Below are 21,503 nucleotides of genomic sequence, written 5' to 3'. Positions count from 1 at the left end.
CACTGAATGTCCTCAATACCATTGGAGGGGCAAGTTGGCCAGGTGAGAAGCTAGGAACTGTGGAGGAGCAGAACGAGTGTACAGAAATCACCTAAGGAGAGGTACAACAAAATAAATAAAAAGGCTAATGAAATATTGGCCTTTATCTCAAAGGGGGTTGGAATACAATAGGAAGGAAGTGATTCTACAGTTATATAAAGCCCTGGTCAGACCCCATCTGGAGAGACTGCGTTCAGTTCTGGGCAACGCACCTCAGGAAGGATATATCGGCCTTGGAGGGGGTGCAGTGCAGATTCACCAGAATGATACCGGGGCTAAAAGGGTTAAATTACGAGGACAGGTTGCACAGACTAGGCTTGTATTCCCTCGAGTGTAGAAGATTAAGGGGTGATCTAATCGAGGTGTTTAAGATGATTAAAGGATTTGACAGGGTCGATAGAGAGAAACTATTTCCTCTGGTGGGGGGAGTCCAGATCAAGGGGGCAGAACCTTAAAATCAGAGCCAGGCCGTTCAGGGGTGATGTCAGGAAGCACTTCCTCACACAAAGGGGAGTGGGAATCTGGAACTCTCTCCCCTCAAAAAGCTGTTGAGGCTGGGGGTCAATTGGAAATGTCCAAACTGAGATTGATCGATTTTTGTTGGGTAAGGGGATTAAGGGTTAGGGAACCAAGGCGGGTAAATGGAGTTAAGATACAGATCAGCCATGATCTAATGGAATGGCGGAACAGGCTCGAGGGGCTGAATGGCCTCCTCCTGTTCCCATGTTCCTGGTGGCTATCTCTTGATGGAAAGTGGCAGACCATGGATGTGGGCGCAGTGCCCACATCCCAGAGGCAGTCGGTGGCAGAAAGGAACATCTAATTTAATGTCAAGTGTCCTAAAGAAAGGAAATAGGAAAAGTGATCGACAAGCAGAGAATTAGATTGAAAGAAGGGAAAGATAGAACTTGCATTTTTATAATGTTTTTCACGACCTCAGGACGTCCCAAAGCCCTCCACAATCAATGGAGTAATTTTGAAGCGCAGTACCGAGGGAGTGCTGCACTGTCGGAGGTGCCGTCTTTCGGATGAGACGTTAAACCGAGGGCCCCGTCTGCCCCTCTCAGGTGGATGTAAAAGATCCCACGGCCACTATTGGAAGAAGAGCAGGGGGGAGTTCTCCCTGGTGTCCTGGGGCCGATATTAATCCCTCAACCAACATCACTAAAAAAAACAGATGATCTGGGTCATTATCACATTGCTGTTTGTGGGATCTTGCTGTGCGCAAATCGGCTGCCGCGTTTCCTACAACACAACGGTGACTACACTTCAAAAAAGTACTTCATTTGGCTGTAAAGCGCTTCGGGAACGCCCTGAGGTTGTGAAAGGCGCTATATAAATGCAAGCTGTTTGCTTTGCGGTGGTTCTGCAAGAGATGAATGACCTCCATTTTGCAACTGGTGGGGAGCTGAGTTATAGCAGAGGCCTCACTCGACAATGGAAAGTGTGTTGTATTGTATTATAGAATCGTAGAAAGGTTACAGCACGGAAGGAGGCCATTCGGCCCATCGAGTCCGCCCTTGCTCTCTGCAAGAGCAATCCAGCTAGTCCCACTCCCCCGCCCTTTCCCCGTAGCCTTGCGGGTTTTTTCCTTTCAAGTACTTATCCAGTTCCCTTTTGAAGGCCATGATTGAATCTGCCTCCACCACCCCCTCGGGCAGTGCATTCCAGATCCTAACCACTCGCTGTGTAAAAAAGTTTTTCCTCATGTCGCCTTTGGTTCTTTTGCCAATCACCTTAAATCTATGTCCTCTGGTTCTTGACCCTTCCACCAATGGGAACAGTTTCTCTCTATCTACTCTGTCTAGACCCTTCATGATTTTGAACACCTCGATCAAATCTCCTCACAACCTTCTCTGTTCCAAGGAGAACAATCCCAGCTTCTCCAGTCTATCCACGTAACTAAAGTCCCTCATCCCTGGAATCATTCTAGTAAATCTCTCCTGCACTCTCTCTATGGCCTTCACATCTTTCCTAAAGTGCGGTGCCCAGAACTGGACACAATATTCCAGTTGTGGCCGAACCAGTGTTTTATAAAAGTTCATCATGTACTTTTGTACTCTATGCCTCTATTTATAAAGCCCAGGATCCCGTATGCTTTTTTAACCGCTTTCTCAACCTGCCCTGCCACCTTCAACGATTTGTGCACATAAACCCCCAGATCTCTCTGTTCCTGTACCCCTTTTAGAATTGTACCCTCTAGTTTATATTGCCTCTCCTCGTTCTTCCTACCGAAATGTATCACCTCGCATTTTTCTGCATTAAATTTCATCTGCCAAGGTTGGCTCTTTATTCGTGTTTCCCAGCCAAAGGAGATAAAGTCGTGAATTAATTAAAATGTGTTTTTCCGTTCAGATGTTCCAAGGACTCCGACCCTGTCCTGTTACTTAAAGTCGTACCTGACCCCGATCAGATGCGAATGGCCTTCCAAGGAACTCAACAGAATGACCAAGTGTATACTGTCCTTCAGGACAAGGTATGGCCTTCTTCTGAACTAGGCCGAGCGTTAATATATAGACTCGTAGCTATTGGGTGTTGGTTCAGCGGGTCGCTCTCTCGCCTCGGAGTCAGAAGGTCGTGGGTTCGAGCCCCCACTCCGGAGACTCGAGCCCAGAGTCGACATGGACACTCCAGTGTCAGTACTGAGGGAGAGGTGTCGTCTTCCGGGTGAGACGTTCAATCAAGGCCCCCGTCTGCCCCTCTCAGGTGGACGTAAAAGATCCTCCAGCCACTATTGGAAGAAGAGCAGGGGGGAGTTTTCCCCGGAGTCCTGGAGCCGATATTTATCCCTCAACCAACATCACTAAAAAACTGATTATCTGGTTGCTGTTTGTGGGATCTTGCTGTGCAGCACTCTGATATACCTCACTGTAACTCTCAAATATATCCCACACCCCTCACTGTAACACTCTGATATATCCCACACCCCTCACTGTAACACTCTAATATACCCCACACCCCTCACTGTAACACTCTGATATATCCCACACCCCTCACTGTAACACTCTAATATACCCCACACCCCTCACTGTAACACTCTGATATATCCCACACCCCTCACTGTAACACTCTAATATACCCCACACCCCTCACTGTAACACTCTGATATATCCCACACCCCTCACTGTAACACTCTAATATATCCCACACCCCTCACTGTAACACTCTGATATACCACACACCCCTCACTGTAACACTCTGATATATCCCACACCCCTCACTGTAACACTCTGATATATCCCACACCCCTCACTGTAACACTCTGATATATCCCACACCCCTCACTGTAACACTCTGATATATCCCACACCCCTCACTGTAACACTCTAATATACCCCACACCTCTCACTGTAACACTGATATACCCCACACCCCTCACTGTAACACTCTGATATATCCCACACCCCTCACTGTAACACTCTGATATACCCCACACCCCTCACTGTAACTCTCTGATATATCCCACACCCCTCACTGTAACACGCTGATATACCCCACACCCCTCACTGTAACACTCTGATATATCCCACACCCCTCACTGTAACACTCTGATATACCCCACACCCCTCACTGTAACACTCTGATATACCCCACACCCCTCACTGTAACTCTCTGATATATCCCACACCCCTCACTGTAACACTCTAATATATCCCACACCCCTCACTGTAACACTCTAATATACCCCACACCTCTCACTGTAACACTGATATACCCCACACCCCTCACTGTAACACTCTGATATATCCCACACCCCTCACTGTAACACTCTGATATACCCCACACCCCTCACTGTAACTCTCTGATATATCCCACACCCCTCACTGTAACACGCTGATATACCCCACACCCCTCACTGTAACACTCTGATATATCCCACACCCCTCACTGTAACACGCTGATATACCCCACACCCCTCACTGTAACTCTCTGATATATCCCACACCCCTCACTGTAACACTCTGATATACCCCACACCCCTCACTGTAACACTCTGATATACCCCACACCCCTCACTGTAACTCTCTGATATACCCCACACCCCTCACTGTAACACTCTGATATATCCCACACCCCTCACTGTAACACACTGATATACCTCACACCCCTCACTGTAACACTCTGATATACCCCACACCCCTCACTGTAACACTCTGATATACCCCACACCCCTCACTGTAACTCTCTGATATACCAAACACCCCTCAATTTAACACTCTGATATATCCCACACCCCTCACTGTAAAACTCTGATATATCCCACACCCCTCACTGTAACACTCTGATATACCCCACACCCCTCACTGTAACACTCTGATATACCCCACACCCCTCAGTGTAACACTCTGATATATCCCACACCCCTCACTGTAACACTCTGATATAAACCCCACACCCCTCACTGTAACACACTGATATACCCCACACCCCTCATTGTAACACACTGATATAAACCCCACACCCCTCACTGTAACACACTGATATATCCCACACCCCTCACTGTAACACACTGATATACCCCACACCCCTCACTGTAACACTCTGATATATCCCACACCCCTCACTGTAACACACTGATATACCCCACACCCCTCACTGTAACACTCTGATATATCCCACACCCCTCACTGTAACACTCTGATATAAACCCCACACCCCTCACTGTAACACTCTGATATAAACCCCACACCCCTCACTGTAACACTCTGATATATCCCACACCCCTCATTGTAACACACCGATATACCCCACACCCCTCACTGTAACACTCTGATATATCCCACACCCCTCACTGTAACACTCTGATATACCCCACACCCCTCACTGTAACACTCCGATATACCCCACACCCCTCACTGTAACACTCTGATATATCCCACACCCCTCACTGTAACACTCTGATATATCCCACACCCCTCACTGTAACACTCTGATATACCAAACACCCCTCAATTTAACACTCTGATATATCCCACACCCCTCACTGTAACACTCTGATATATCCCACACCCCTCACTGTAACACTCTGATATACCCCACACCCCTCACTGTAACACTCCGATATATCCCACACCCCTCACTGTAACACTCTGATATATCCCACACCCCTCACTGTAACACTCTGATATATCCCACACCCCTCACTGTAACACTCTGATATACCCCACACCCCTCACTGTAACACTCTGATATACCCCACACCCCTCACTGTAACACTCTGATATATCCCACACCCCTCACTGTAACACACTGATATATCCCACACCCCTCACTGTAACACTCTGATATATCCCACACCCCTCACAATCACCATTTAACAACAACAACCTGCATTTATATATCCCCTTTAACGTCGTAAAACGTCCCCAAGGCGCTTCACAGGAGCGATTATCAAACAAAATTAGACACCGAGCAACATAAGGAGATATTAGGACAGGTGACCAAAAGCTCGGTCAAAGAGGTAGGTTTTAAGGAGCGTCTTAAAGGAGGAGAGAGAGGCGGAGAGGTTTAGGGAGGGAATTCCAGAGCTTAGGGCCCAGGCGGCTGAAGGCACGGCCGCCAACGGCGGAGCGATGGGAATCGGGGGATGGACAAGAGGCCGGAATTGGAGGAGCGCAGAGATCTCGGAGGGCTGGAGGAGGTTACAGAGATAGGGAGGGCGGGGGTGCGAGGCCACGGAGGGGATTTGAAAACAATTTTGAAATCGAGGCGTCCATTGGGCCGGGAGCCAACGTAGGTCAGCGAGCTCAGAGATCTCGAGGGGGGGGGGGTGGGGTTGGAGAAGGTTACCGAGCTCAGACTGCTCTTCTTCCCACTGCAGCCTCCAACACAACTCCACTTTGAAGCCCTGCAAGTTTTTCACGGGGAAGAAAGTGTGCGTGTGCATGATGCCACACGGAGAGGCAGAGTACGAACATTATTTCATCAGCCTGACAGTGTCCAACGGTATCGGGTGTAGATCCAGCAAGGAAAAGATGTTCACCTTCGACGATTTACGTAAGTACAATCCCCTGGGGTTTGTATCTCAGCTCAGAAATCACCAGTGGACAGGCAGCAAAAAGAAATAATTGAAAAGGCTAATGGATTGTTGGCCTTTATCTCAAATAGGCCGGAGTGCAAATGGATGGAAGTGATGCTACAGTTATATAAAGCTCTGTTCAGTCCCCATCTGGAGATACTGTGTTCGGTTCTGGGCACCGCACCGCAGGTGGGATATATCGGCCTTGGAGGGGGTGCCACCAGAATGATACCAGGGATAGGTTGCTTGCACCATCCACAGGATGCACTGCAGCAACTCGCCAAGGCTTCTTCGACAGCACCTCCCAAACCCGCGACCTCTACCACCTAGAAGGACAAGGGCAGCAGGCACATGGGAACAACACCACCTGCACGTTCCCCCTCCGAGTCGCACACCATCCCGACTTGGAAATATATCGGCCGTTCCTTCATCGTCAAAATCCTGGAACTCCCTTCCTAACAGCACTGTGGGAGAACCGTCACCACACGGACTGCAGCGGTTCAAGAAGGCGGCTCACCACCACCTTCTCAAGGGCAATTGGGGATGGGCAATAAATGCCGGCCTCGCCAGCGACGCCCACATCCCATGAACGGAAAAAAAGAAAATTCCCTCGAGTATAGAAGATTAAGGGGTGATCTAATCGAGGTGTTGAAAGAATTCGGTGGGGTCAATATAGAGAGAAACTATTTCCTCTGGTGGGGGGAGTCCAGAACAAGGGGGCAGAACCTTAAAATTAGAGCCAGGCCGTTCAGGGGTGATGTCAGGAAGCACTTCTTCACACAAAGGGGAGTGGGAATCTGGAACTCTCTCCCCCCAAAAAGGCTGTGGATGCTGGGGGCTGATTGGTGCTTTCAAGACTGAGATGGATGGATTTTTGTTGGGTTGGGGGATTGAGGGATATGGAGCAAAGGCGGGGAAATGGAGTTGAGGTTGAGATCAGGCATGATCCAAGTGAATGGGGGAACTGGCTGGAGGGGCTGAATGGCCTCCTCCTGTTCCTATGTCAAGTCACAGAAGGTACCATCGCAGCGAAATGTCCCTGGACTGGTCTCCCCCTTTCTCAGTGGTGTCCGTCTCCGCTCTTAAAGGCCGTCCCCTCTCCCCGTTTCAAAAACCGATGAGTTGCTGATGGAGAGACTGGGGGCTGAGAGGGAGACCCTTCCATTTCTCGTCTCCCCTCCCCCCCCCCCCCCGCCCCCGTACAGTTGGTACATCCCACTGCTGGGGTCGGGCGGGTACACGCCCTCCACCTACCCCTGTCCAGGGTCCACTGGGACTTTACCACGCTAACTCTGAGCCCTGCCCATGGAGGGTCCATCTCAACTCGAACGTCCCTCAAGAGAGAGTCTCTTTCTCTCCCTCTGTTTCTGTCTCTTTCTCCCTGTCTCACACTCTGTCTCTCTGTCTCTGTCTTTCTCTATGTCAGTCTGTCTGTCACTCTCTCTCCATCACTCCCTTTCTCTCTCTCTGTTTCTGTCTCTCTCTGTCTTTGTCTCACACCCTGTCTCACACTCTGTCTCTCTCTCTATGTCTGTCAGCCTGTCTGTCTCTCTCTGGATCTGCCTCACACTCTTTCTTTCTGTCTTTCTCTGTCTCTCTCTGTCTCTGTCTTTCTCTATCTCTCACTCCGTCTCTGTCTTTCTCTGTCTCTCTCTCTCTGTCTCTATCTCTATGTCTCTGTCTCTCTCTGTCCGTCTATCTGTCTGTCTCTCTGCCTCACTCTCTGTCTGGCCGCCTCTCTTTCCCTCTCTGTCTCTCTTTCTCTCTGTCTGTCTGTCTCTCTCTGTCTCTATCTCTATGTCTCTGTCTCTCTCTGTCCGTCTATCTGTCTGTCTCTCTGCCTCACTCTCTGTCTCTGTCTGGCCGCCTCTCTTTCCCTCTCTGTCTCTTGCTGTCTCTCTTTCTCTCTGTCTGTCTGTCTGTCTGTCTCTCTCTCTCTCTCTGCCTCTGTGTCTCTCTCTCTCTCTCTGTCTGTCCGTCTCTCTATCTCTCTCTTTCTCTCTCTCTGTCTGTCTGTCTGTCTGTCTGTCTCTCTCTGCCTCTGTCTCTCTCTCTCTCTCTGTCTGTCTGTCTCTCTCTCACACTCTCTCTTTCACACACACACACACACAGAGTAATAACTGGGTGTCTCTGACTCTCTCCGACACATTGGCCCTGCTCTGTGTTGTACGTCTGGTTCTGCTAACACCTGCAGCTGTCTGAGTAGCAGCTCTGGCAATAATTCAATCCTGATTTTCTCCTTCCACGACCCCCTGCCCCCCTCCCCCACAGTGAAACCGGACCCTCCGATATTGGTCAAAGTGAAACCAATACAGAAAGCCGCCCATAAGCTGAACGTGACCTGGTCCTACCCTCAGAACTGGCAGAGAGATTTCTACTTTCTCCAGTTTCAAGTTATCTACTCCGTCCAACAAGAACTGGCCTTCAAGGAGGTGAGTGTGTGTGAAACTCAAATCAATTGCTTTCTTTCACCGTGTCCAGAACTGGTAGGACCAGAGGACGGCTCCATCAAGGCACTGGAGAAGGTGCAAAATAGATTGACCAGGATGGTACCAGAACCCATTAGGAAAGGCTGAACAGACTGGGGCTCATTTCTCGAGAAGAGAGAAGGCTGAGGGGTGACCTGATAGAGGTCTTTAAAATTACGAAAGGGTTCGATAGGGTAGACGTAGAGAAGATGTTTCCCCTTGTGGGGGAGACCAGAACTAGGGGGCCATAAATATAAGAGAGTCGCTAATAAATCCAATCGGGAATTCAGGAGAAACTTCTTTACCCAGAGAGTGGTGAGAATGTGGAACTCCCTACCGCATGGAGTGGTTGAGGCAAATAACAGAGATGGATTTAAGGGGAAGCTGGATAAACACATGAGGGAGAAAGGAATGGAAGGATATGGGGATAGGGTGAGATGAAGTAGGGAGGGAGGAGGCTCCTGTGGAGCACAAACACCGGGATAGACCAGTTGGGCCGAATGGCCAGTTCTTGAGCTGTAAACTCTACGCAAGAGGACGCGGCCTGCGCTCGAAGCTGGGGTAAATTCGAAACTAATCTGCAGAAACAATATTTCAGTGGGCGAGCGGTCAATCTATGGATCAGGCTCTCTGGGGAGAGGGTGGAAGCAGTTAGTGTTGATTCATTCAAAGGCAAATTAGATAGATTTCGTTCGGAAAATAACAGTTTGGGGATTCAGTATCTGAGTAAATTGAGACATGACCTGACAGAAGAAATAAAGAATTTGCATTTCTATAGCGCCTTTCACAACCTCAGGATGTCCCAAAGCGCTCTACAGCCAATGAACTACTTTTGAAGTGTAGTCACTGTTGTAATGTAGGAAACAGGGCAGCCAATTTGCGCACAGCAAGATCCCACAAACAGCAATGAGATAAATGAGCGGATAATCTGTTGAGGGATAAATATCGGCCCCAGGACACCGGGGAGAACTCCCCCCTGCTCTTCTTCCAAATAGCGGCCGTGGGATCTTTAACGTCCACCTGAGAGGGGCAGACGGGGCCCTCGGTTTAACGTCTCATCCGAAAAAACAGCACCTCCGACAGTGCGGCGCTCCCTCGGTACTGGAACTGGGAGCGTCGGCCTGGATTTTGTGCTCGAGTCTCTGGAGGGGGGGGCTCGAGCCCACGACCTTCGGACTCGGAGGCGAGAGAGAGCTACCCGCTGAGCCACATGGAAAGTGTGGGAGACGCGGGGGGGGGAAAGCGGTGAAGTGGGCCGATGGTCCCCAGAGCTCTCCACCACTGGGGGTTTCCCTCGTCTCGTGTCTGGGTCTGTTGGAGACTAATTGATACAGGTTGTTCGCCGTGATTAATCAATGATTCCATTATTGTGGCATTATGCGCCTACCAGAATCAGACGTCAACATGAAATCATTGGCTAAGAGAGTCAGTGTGATGCGTTGGCCAAATTCTCCTGTTAAGGTGCAGCTGTCCCTTTAAGGCCTCACTGCTGTCACATCCAGTCACCAGGGAGTCTTTCGACTTAATGGGATGAGAGGGCAGGGGGACGCACGGAGGGAATTTCTGTCCTCATTTTCCGAGCTGCCATTATAAAAGTCCTACGGTCCACATTTATAATGGAGACTGTCGCACCTGTAGTTATGGCCTTTCTGCCAGTGGAGGTGCTGCAGTGCCTCCACTGGCCGGGAGGTGTAATTACAGCGTGACGTCCCGCATTATAAATGTTGACATAGGGATTTATAATGGGAAAGAGTGACAGCAGAAGTTTGAAGATGTAACCGTTTTAATAGTCTGTTTCTAGCCACACTAGCAGATGTCCTGTGGCATTGCTCGATGCACGGCGGAGGATGCTCGATTTTTAACATATAAATAGATAAATCCTCTGAGTTCCCCTCTCCTTCCCCCCCCCCCCTCCCCAATTCCGCACTCGCTGTCCTCTCTCGTCTAGTCCTCTTTCTCTCAGCCTCTCCATCTCTCCCCCCGTCCTCTTTCCCCTACCTCTCCGAGTCCCTGTTTCTCCGTATCCTCTCTACCACTCTGCCCATCCCCTCCCATCGCCTTCTACCCCCCTTCCCTCTCCCCTTCTTTCTCCCTCTCCCTTCTTTCCCTCCCCCTCTACCACCCTGCTCCAGCTCCTATCCCTTCCTCCTCTCCCCTCTCTCCTTTTCCACCTTCTTCCCCTCCCTCTATTGCTCTTTTTCCCCTTTCCTTTCTTCCCCCTCTCCTCTCTGTTTCTTTTCCCCCTTTTCTCCTCGTTTCTCTTTCTTCCAAACTCTCTCTCCACCCTCCCTTCCCCCTACCCCTTTTGCTTCTCTCTTTCCCTCTCTCCTCCCTCCTTTGTTGTCCTCTGAAACACTAGTAACGCCCCCTGTGATAAGAACCACGAGCAAATCATCTGCACTGTAAACACACGCCCAAGAATTGTTATGCGGACTTAGCCTGTCTCCTGTGTCGTGGTGCGAATATTGACTGGAGAGAGCCTCACGTCTGAAAATCCCAGTTCCTTGTCTGACGGTTTCCCACTGACTCTTCACACAGGTTACCATCAAGGAGACCAAATTCCTGATCTCGGATGCCCTACCTGAGAAAAACTACACAGTGCAGGTCCGCGCGAGAGAGGAGTTTAACCACGGCTCGTGGAGTGAGTGGAGTGAGAAGGCTTTTGGCGTCCCCTGGGAAGGTGTGGGTCTAACCGGTCGGCTTCCCATCTCCTCCCTCTCTCCCCCGTTCCCTCTCTCCCCCGTTCCCTCTCTCCCCCGTTCCCTCTCTCCACCTCTTCCCATCTCCTCCCTCACTCCCCTCCCTCTCTCCCCCGTTTCCTCTCTCCACCTCTTCCCATCTCCTCCCTCTCTCTCCTCCCTCTCTCTCCCCCATTCCCTCTCTCCCCCATTCCCTCTCTCCACCTCTTCCCATCTCCTCCCTCTCTCTCCTCCCTCTCTCCCCCGTTCCCTCGCTCCACCTCTTCCCAGCTCCTCCCTCTCTCTCCTCCCTCTCTCCACAGTTCCCTCTCTTTCCCCGTTCCCTCTCTCCACCTCTTCCCTTCTTCTCCCTCTCTCTCCTCCCTCTCTTCCCCCGTTCCCTCTCTCCACCTCTTCCCTTCTTCTCCCTCTCTCTCCTCCCTCTCTCCCCCGTTCCCTCTCTCCACCTCTTCCCAGCTTCTCCCTCTCTCTCCTCCCTCTCTCCCCCGTTCCCTCTCTCCACCTCTTCCCATCTCCTCCCTCTCTCTCCTCCCTCTCTCCCCTGCTCCCTCTCTCCACCTCTTCCCAGCTCCTCCCTCTCTCTCTCCCGCATTCCCTCTCTCCCCCATTCCCTCTCTCCACCTCTTCCCTCTCTCTCCTCCCTCTCTCCCCCGCTCCCTCTCTCCACCTCTTCCCAGCTCCTCCATCTCTCTCCTACCTCTCTCCCCCGTTCCCTCTCTCCACCTCTTCCCAGCTCCTCCCTCTCTCTCCTCCCTCTCTCCCCATTCCCTCTCTCCACCTCTTCCCATCTCCTCCCTCTCTCCCCCGTTCCCTCTCTCCACCTCTCCCCATCTCCCCCCTCAGTCCTCCCTTCTCTCTCTCCCTCTCTCCTCCTCTCTCCATTTCTTCTCCCCTCCTCTCATCCCTCTCTACCCTTTCTCTCTCTCCTCCCCAGCTCCTCCATCAGTCCCCCTTTCTCTCCCTCCTCTCCCCACATTTCTCCTCCCTCTCCCCTTCCCTCTCTTCCTTTTCTCCTCCCTTTCTTCCCCTCTCACCTTCTCCCTCCTCCCACACTTTCCTTTCTCTCTCTCTCTCCCTTTCTCCCTTCTCTCTCTCTCTCTCTCTCTCCCCCTCTTCCCCTTTCAGTATTGGCCTGTAAAACTGGACGGTGACCATTATTATTTCTTTTTGAAACAGATCCTAAAAGGAACAAGGTGCCAGAAGAGGAGACCGAGGTAATCTCAATATAACTTCGCCCAGATGCTGCCCCCTTCCCTCTTCCCCGCTTGCCGCCATTTTTGTTGCTACGGGAACAGCGGAGAAGAGGCATGTGACTTCCCCCAAACCTGTCGCGCTCTTCCTGTTCAGATGTTCCGCCATTCGGGGGGTGGAGGAGCAGGAGGGGGGTGCCTGCCCCCAACGGAGAGCGACTACATGCCAGAGGGGCGATGTTATCTGGCAGTCCCCGTGAGGGGGTTGGACAGGGCCTCTGGTCTGGGTCATGGGTACAAGGATCTACAGTGTAGAGAAACGGGTGTTGAGGGGATGGAGAGGTTCCTCAAACCAGCCAAGTCCTGGGTTGGATCTACCCATAAACCCTTCCACCAAATCACGCCTTCACCGGTTAATCCACCACCTGGTGGAATAGCCGAGCAACGAGGGCCCCAGGCCCCATCTCTCCCCTGTAAGTTGTCAGGCCGTGACTCAGTGGGTAGCCCTCTCTCTCTCGCCTCTGAGTCAGAAGGTCGTGGGTTCGAGCCCCCACTCCAGAGACTCGAGCCCCATAATCTAAGTTGACGTTCCCAGTGCCCGGTACCGAGGGAGCGCCGCACTGCCGGAGGTGCCGTCTTTCGGATGAGACGTTAAACCGAAGCCCCGTCGGCCCCAGTGCCCCCTGAGCTGGGGTTTGGGAACAAGCCAACGTTCCGCCCTCTCGACTGCTGGAAAGTGCAGATTTCAGGTGAGGACGGGATTGTCTCTGGTTGTGACGCCCTCCGCAGTCAAACATCACATTTTGGCTAGGTTCGCACGTATAGGAGAAAGATAGTGCACTGTGGCTATCAACGATGCAACTGTACGCTTGAGGGTGTGGGGGTTGGGGGAGCTGTGTTACCAAGACGACAGGGGCCTACTTAATCAGGCTTTCAATTTATGAAGGTGATTCATCCATTACAAAGTAGAAGGCAAAACAGAAGGTGTTTTCAGCCCTGTGTTATGAGCACTGATCCCTCCTCCTTCTGTTTCAGGGGTATCCCTCTACTCTGATCGAGAGCGAGGACCATGACTTCAACGAGGAGATACCACAAGGTAACATGCAGGGGGCGAGCCCCACTCCCGGACCCTGACGGGAAACACTCGCGAGCGGTGAGAAAGGGTTCGGGCTGCTTGACGTCCGAGGGATTGAGATGGGGCAAAGGACAGGACCTGTGCTTCGTTGATTGACGACCCGAAGTGTTAACGTCTGACTTGATGAGGCACGGCAGGACGTGGGACGAGACTGAACTTCTGTTTTAAAAGCAGACTAGCGGTGACCGATTTAGGCCTTAAAAATCTCCAGACAGCCAAAGCTATAAACCAGACAGTCCCGCCAATACTGTTGGAGGAAAATCATTCGCAGCCTTGCTGTTTTGCAAGATCGAAGATGACACAATGTGGTTTCTCGGCCCACGAGTTAAGAGTCACTCTCCGACAGTAAATATGAGTCACTAACTTGCCTGTGGTGCAGGCAGTGTCAAGGAAAGAGTTCAGAGGTCACCAGGCGACCAATAACCATCGAGGAGGCGCCAGGTTGGGCAAAGGATGAGGACCCACTTGTCCATTTCCCACCCGCCCCCCCTCCCCCCGACTTCTCTGAGGGGCGCTCACTCTCGCTGAGGGGGGGGTGGGGGGGCGGTTCCATGGGCGCGCAAGTGGCCGTTCTCTGCGTGGAAGCCCATGCGTGCTATTCCGCTGCGGGGGTCGTCACCACCCAGTCTAATCCTTGCCTCCCCCGATGCCCGCAGTGATGCGATCAGATCAGGGGCAGGAGTCTTGGCTGATTCATCCCCCCCCAACCCCCAAAATTAACTCAACACAGGCCGCGGGTCAAACCTGAGACCAACATGTTCGGTAAGGTCAGTCTCACAAGGTTCCAGCTGAGACAACACTCTGGTTTTTGCTAACCAAAACGGCAGGGATGGTGATGGGACAAAGGGATGGAGTGAGAGATTGGGATAGGAACAAAGGAGGAGGCCATTCAGCCCCTCGAGCCTGCTCCGCCATTCTATCAGATCACAGCTGATCTGCACCTCAACCCCATTTACCCGCCTTTGCTCCATCTCCCTCGATACCCTCACCCAACAGAAAACTATCGGTCTCAGTCTTGGAAGCTCCAATGTCCCCTCCAGCCTCCCACAGCTTTTTGGGGGGGGGGAGAGTTCCAGATTTCCACTCCCCTTTGTGTGAGAAAGGGCTTCCTGACATCACCCCTGAGCGGCCTAGCTCGAAATTTAAGATTATGCCCCCTGGTTCTAGATTCCTCCACTTATCAAATCCTTTTTAACATTTTGAACACCTCAATCAGTGGGTGGGGAGAGTCCATGATAGGGGAGAGTGTACATGGGCTGTGGGAGGGGATTAAATGGGTGGGGAGAGTCCATGATAGGGGAGAGTGGACATGGGCTTGTTGCTACGACAGTCGTAACTGCAGTTGAAAGTAATTATTTGCTTGTGATGCACTTTCGAAGCCTCCTGAGAACTTGATAAGTGCTGACTAAATGCCCCTCCCTTTGGCGGTCGCGACTCACAGTTTTCTGGTCTGTCGGGGGGAATTATGGGGCAAGTTCCCACAGGCTCTTCCGGACTTAAAAGCAAGCTCTCCCACATTGGACCATTCTGGCCCGAGCCTTCAGGGAGCGAGAATGTATTTGTTTCGGAGCCTGACCCTCCGTGAACTCTGCCACCCTGTTGTTTTCAGAGTTCCAAGGCGTGCGAAAGCTCGCTTTCAGTGGTTGAAGTCTTGTGAAATCTGTTCACCACAGAAACATCTCGCTCAGGGTTGGCGAGGGACAATTCTCGAAACCATTACGACAATTTGGAACAACCCTTGAGAAAACACTCGCAACGGACGGGCCTGCCCTGCGTCATTCTACGATCCTCGACGCGGGCCATTCAGCCCCTCGGGCCTGTTCCGCCATTCGGTCAAATCATGGCTGATCTGGACCTCTTTGCCCGCCTTGGCTCCATATCCCTCGATACCCCTCACCCAACAAAAAAAAATCTATCCATCTCAGTCTTGAAAGCTCCATTTGATCCCCACTTTTGGGGGGAGAGAGTTCCAGGCCCTTCGGCCCAACATGTCCATGTCGCCCAGTTTATACCACTAAGCTAGTCCCAATTGCCTGCACTTGGCCCATATCCCTCGATACCCATCTTACCCATGTAACTGTCCAAATGCTTTTTAAAAGTCAAAATTGTACCCGCCTCTACTACTGCCTCTGGCAGCTCGTTCCAGACACTCACCACCCTTTGAGTGAAAAAATTGCCCCTCTGGACCCTTTTGTATCTCTCCCCTCTCACCTTAAATCTATGCCCCCTCGTTATAGACTCCCCTACCTTTGGGAAAAGATTTTGACTATCTACCTTATCTATGCCCCTCATTATTTTATAGACTTCTATAAGATCACCCCTTAACCTCCTACTCTCCAGGGAAAAAAGTCTCAGTCTATCTAACCTCTCCCTGTAAGTCAAACCATCAAGTCCCGGTAGCATCCTAGTAAATCTTTTCTGCACTCTTTCTAGTTTAATAATATCCTTTCTATAATAGGGTGACCAGAACTGTACACAGTATTCCAAGTGTGGCCTAACTAATGTCTTGTACAACTTCAACAAGACATCCCAACTCCTGTATTCAATGTTCTGACCAATGAAACCAAGCATGCTGAATGCCTTCTTCACCACCCTATCCACCTGTGACTCCACTTTCAAGGAGCTATGAATCTGTACTCCTAGATCTCTTTGCTCTATAACTCTCCCCAACGCCCTACCATTAACGGAGTAGGTCCTGGCCCGATTCGATCTACCAAAATGCATCACCTCACATTTATCTAAATTAAACTCCATCTGCCATTCATCGGCCCACTGGCCCAATTTATCAAGATCCCGTTGCAATCCTAGATAACCTTCTTCACTGTCCACAATGCCACCAATCTTGGTGTCATCTGCAAACTTACTAACCATGCCTCCTAAATTCTCATCCAAATCATTAATATAAATAACAAATAACAGCGGACCCAGCACCGATCCCTGAGGCACACCGCTGGTCACGGGCCTCCAGTTTGAAAAACAACCCTCTACAACCACCCTCTGTCTTCTGCCGTCAATCCAATTTTGTATCCAATTGGCTACCTCACCTTGGATCCCGTGAGATTTAACCTTATGTAACAACCTTTCCGCTCCCCTTTGTGCTTCCTGACATCACCCCTGAACGGCCTGGCTCTAATTTTAAGGTTCTGCCCCCTTTTGTTCTGGACTCTCCCCACCAGAGGAAATAGTTTCTCTCTATCGACCCCTTCTGTCCTCGATTAGATCACCCCTTAATCTTCTACACTCGAGGGAATCAAAAACCAAGTTTGTAAACATGGCCAATGGAAAATGGTGATGGAAGGATGTGACGACAGGAAGTGACGTTTTGTGGACAGGAAGTGCCCTCCGAAGTTGCGTACTTGACACCAAGTCAGTAACTATTTCATCGCTGGTGATATATCCTTCCTTTTACTTGTAGGGTCTTACCTCCCAGAATGGCCTGCCTTTCCTCGATATGGGCCATGGCTTGTGGGAGCCAGCCTCATCACCATGACTGCACTTTTCATCATCATTGTTATCAGGTAAGAAACAGAGGTTGGGGATCGAGTCATAGCGGTGTTAAGGGGCCCCTCCTCCTCCATTTAAATGAGGGGGGGGGGGGGCTGGAATACAAAAGGGGGAGGAGTTGATGCCTCATCTGGACCGAGTCCTGGTCAGACCCCCCCACCTGGAGAGACAGCGTTCAGTTCTGGGCACCGCAACCTCAGGAAAGATATGTTGGCCTTGGAGGGGGTGCAACGAATCATAGAAAGGTTCCAGCAAGGAAGGGGGCCGTTCGGCCCATCGAGTGCGAGCCGGCTCCATGCAAGAGCAACCCAGGTGGGGTCAAGGTCGGGGTCGGAGGTCAGGGTCGGAGGCCCAGGCGTAATTGCCCACCCTCCTCTCGTGGGAAACAAGTAATTACGTAAAGGTAACCGCTCTCGTTTTGCTTTGAAAGGTACAGAAAGAAATGGAAGGCTAAGGGAAAGGGCAAAGAGCAAAACCGCCCCGAATACTTGCTAATCGCGGCGTCCGAGCCGCGCCAGCCGGCCAAGGAGTCGGCGCCCACTGCCGAAACGCCGCTCCAGCAAACGCCCGATCTCACGTCCATTTTCCTCGAGGAGCGGACGCATTTCGATGTCCTCAACGTGGGCTACTTCTACATCGCGCAGTGAACCGCGCGGCCGGAGAACCAGATCGCAAGGGTCTCGTCAGCTCCTCCAGGGCCTCACGGGCACAGTTCTTTGTCCGTGTGGCGCGGGATCGCGACGCTGAAGGTTAAGGTTCATCCAACGTATTCGGGGGACTTGACACCCTCAGACAAACGTACCCCCAGGTGTTCCTAAAGTTACGTTACCTTAGTCTCGCTTTTGTACCTTATCTACATCGTACCTCTTCGACGACCTTTACGCTCAGCCGTGATCTAACTGAATGGCGGAACAGGCTCGAAGGGGCTGAATGGCCTCCTCCTGTGTCCCGATGTTCCTAGTTTACGTCAACTACCATTGGCTCATCTTGCTATCCGTGTGGTACCAGAGGGCGGTGTCAGCTCTCGAGCGGGCTTAAAGATTTACGGAACACAAATTGCCCGTCTCTTTACATGCCCAGAAAAGGGAAGGCGGACGGCTGTCAAACAGAGAGATTTCTCTCCAGGGAGGTCGGAACGACACCAAAAGAACCTGGCAACGATTTTCTTTGACGCCCACTTCGCATGGGAGTTCAGAACTGCGTGACGAAAGCCTTCAGCGGCTTGTCACAAAATGGAGGCTTCAACATAAAATGGAGTCTTCAATCTTGCTCTTGCATGTTCGCTGGGAAAGGACAGCCGATGGAATAGGGGCTACTCCCCCGGTGAGACATGGCACCGCGGTGAACTTTCTAGAATGTGCTGACCTTTAACTTTCCTCCCGCGGGCTCAATACAGATTCTTGTTTCAATGTTATTGTGTGATTAGGCAGATTATTACTTTCGTAAGGCCATGGTCTTCACTGCGATCATGACATTTTGTGGGAAAAATGGTCTTTCCTTGCTTTGCGCTCGGGGTCGTCAGTTGTGATACTGAGGCCCAGCGGACAGGGTTCGCTCCCCGGTCTATCGTCGCCAGGGCGACGGTGCTGGGCCTCACGATTGGTCCCAGTAACCACCCCGTTTCAACACTCAACCAGGCTCTCCCCTCCCGACCGCCCCCCGACCCCCCTGACCCCCACGACCCCCGGCCACTGCGTGCGTGCGGTCCTCGGCGGGGGAGGGAGGGGTGAGTTTCCGCAGGGGATTGTCCCGCTCGCTTTGCCCTGACTGGAGGCAGGGCCGGGGAAAGCCCAGAGAGAGAGGCACAGAGCGAATCAACAGCAAGGGCAGTCTTCGAGTGCAGACGGAACTCAGTCTCCGTTTCAAAGTCACGCCTTCTGTCTTAATCTTTGTATTTCCAGGATTAATTCCTCTGCCCATATTTAGAATGGAAATTTCCTATGTAAACTTGTCAAGTTGTAATTACGACCGACCTCCAGGGAGATAACAAACCCCTTCCCATTCACTCCCATTGTATAGAATCCCAATGGACCAAACCCCTTCCCATTCACTCCCATTGTATAGAATCCCAATGGACCAAACCCCTTCCCATTCACTCCCATTGTATAGAATCCCAATGGACCAAACCCCTTCCCATTCGCTCCCATTGTATAGAATCCCAATGGACCAAACCCCTTCCCATTCCCTCCCACTGTATAGAATCCCAATGGACCAAACCCCTTCCCATTCGCTCCCATTGTATAGAATCCCAATGGACCAAACCCCTTCCCATTCACTCCCATTGTATAGAATCCCAATGGAACAAACCCCTTCCCATTCACTCCCACTGTACAGAATCCCAATGGAACAAACCCCTTCCCATTCACTCCCATTGTAAAAAATCCCAATGGACCAAACCCTTTCCCATTCACTCCCACTGTACAGAATCCCAATGGACCAAACCCCTTCCCATTCACTCCCACTGTACAGAATCCCAATGGACCAAACCCCTTCCCATTCACTCCCATTGTACACAATCCCAATGGACCAAACCCCTTCCCATTCGCTCCCATTGTACACAATCCCAATGGACCAAACCCCTTCCCATTCGCTCCCATTGTACACAATCCCAATGGACCAAACCCCTTCCCATTCGCTCCCATTGTACACAATCCCAATGGACCAAACCCCTTCCCATTCACTCCCACTGTATAGAATCCCAATGGACCAAACCCCTTCCCATTCACTCCCACTGTACACAATCCCAATGGACCAAACCCCTTCCCATTCACTCCCATTGTACAGAATCCCAATGGACCAAACCCCTTCCCATTCACTCCCATTGTACAGAATCCCAATGGACCAAACCCCTTCCCATTCACTCCCACTGTACACAATCCCAATGGACCAAACCCCTTCCCATTCACTCCCATCGTACAGAATCCCAATGGACCCAATCAGTTCTGAATTAGACTGAAGTCTAACTTACAAAATGAAACGTGTTGATGTATTTCTGCTGATAAAATGTATTCAATAAAGTTCTTTCTCATTGGTCCATCGAGCGTTCACTTTTCCAGCCCAGGTTAGGCCGTAACGCCTCGACCAATTGAATCTCGCTGATCTTCCGAGGAGCTCCTTCTGCCCACTGCACCGTTCGGTACTATCCACTGCCACACAAGGAGGCCGTTCGGCCCATCCTCCCCTGTCTGGCGCACCATGTCGGTCGAGGCTTTTTGACCCGGCGACCGAGAAAGGCCCTCTCCTGCCTCCCCCCGGTATCCTAACTCGCACCGAGTCCCGTTCACCCATCACCCCCCTGTGCTCGCTGACCTCCATTGGCTCCCGGTCCGGGAACGCCTCGGTTTTAAAATTCTCATCCTCGTTTTCAAATCCCCTCCATGGCCTCGCCCCCCCTCCCTATCTCTGCAACCTCCTCCAGCCCTACAACCCTCCCAGATCTCTGCGCTCCTCCAACTCTCTTGCGTATCCCCAATCTCCATCGCTCCGCCATTGGCGGCCGTGCCTTCAGCCGCCCGGGCCCTAAGCTCTGGAATTCCCTCCCTAAACCTCTCCGCCTCTCTCTCCTCCTTTTAAGATGCTCCTTTAAACCTACCTCTTTGACCAAGCTTTTGGTCACCTGTCCTAATATCTCCTTATGTGGCTCGGTGTCAAATTTGGTTCGATAATCGCTCCTGTGAAGCTCCTTGGGGACGTTTTACTACGTTAAAGGCGCTATATAAATGCAGGTTGTTGCCCCCCTGCCTATCACTGCCTACAATCGTTTCTTCAACAATTCCAGGGATTTTGCCTCCGACTTCCTAACCCAGAATCCATTCTGCCTGTCGTTGTCCGTGTGACCAACCTCATTCCTAAATGAGCCATTCCCCAGTTGTCTCCTTCTCCGACTGTCATGGTATAGTTAGACCGCACCTGGAGTACTGTGAGCAGTTCTGGGCACCGCACCTTCGGAAGGACATATTGGCCTTGGAGGGAGTGCAGCGTAGGTTTACTAGAATGATACCCGGACTTCAAGGGTTAAGTTACGAGGAGAGATTACACAAATTGGGGTTGTATTCTCTAGAGTTTCGAAGGTTAAGGGGTGATCTGATCGAAGTTTATAAGATATTAAGGGGAACGGATAGGGTGGATAGAGAGAAACTATTTCCGCTGGTTGGGGATTTTAGGAGTAGGGGGCACAGTCTAAAAATTAGAGCCAGACCTTTCAGGAGCGAGATTAGAAAACATTTCTACACACAAAGGGTGGTAGAAGTTTGGAACTCTCTTCCGCAAACGGCAATTGATACTAGCTCAATTGCTAAATTTAAATCTGAGATAGATAGCTTTTTGGCAACCAAAGGTATTAAGGGATATGGGCCAAAGGCAGGTATATGGAGTTAGATCATAGATCAGCCATGATCTTATCAAATGGCGGAGCAGGCACGAGGGGCTGAATGGCCTGCTCCTGTTCCT

At 51.2% G+C, this 21,503-nt stretch overlaps 1 protein-coding gene across 1 annotated transcript in view; it reads left to right on the top strand.

Moving 5' to 3' along the window:
* Positions 1 to 20,088, top strand: part of LOC137306679 (interleukin-6 receptor subunit alpha-like) — a 38,529-nt gene extending 18,441 nt beyond the window's left edge. The window contains exons 3-10 of the mRNA XM_067976023.1: positions 2,395 to 2,515; positions 5,861 to 6,036; positions 8,330 to 8,490; positions 11,065 to 11,206; positions 12,402 to 12,439; positions 13,451 to 13,511; positions 16,966 to 17,068; positions 17,485 to 20,088. Coding sequence (XP_067832124.1) covers positions 2,395 to 2,515; positions 5,861 to 6,036; positions 8,330 to 8,490; positions 11,065 to 11,206; positions 12,402 to 12,439; positions 13,451 to 13,511; positions 16,966 to 17,068; positions 17,485 to 17,701 — 1,019 coding nt within the window. The 3' untranslated portion in view covers positions 17,702 to 20,088. The remainder of the gene's footprint in view (positions 1 to 2,394; positions 2,516 to 5,860; positions 6,037 to 8,329; positions 8,491 to 11,064; positions 11,207 to 12,401; positions 12,440 to 13,450; positions 13,512 to 16,965; positions 17,069 to 17,484) is intronic.
* Positions 20,089 to 21,503: the final 1,415 nt, after the last annotated feature.

The sequence above is a fragment of the Heptranchias perlo genome, chromosome 44 (genome assembly GCF_035084215.1).
Source record: "Heptranchias perlo isolate sHepPer1 chromosome 44, sHepPer1.hap1, whole genome shotgun sequence".
NCBI lineage: Eukaryota > Metazoa > Chordata > Chondrichthyes > Hexanchiformes > Hexanchidae > Heptranchias > Heptranchias perlo.
The sequence above is the reverse complement of the archived record's forward strand: the minus strand, read 5'-3'. Positions and strand labels throughout refer to the sequence as shown.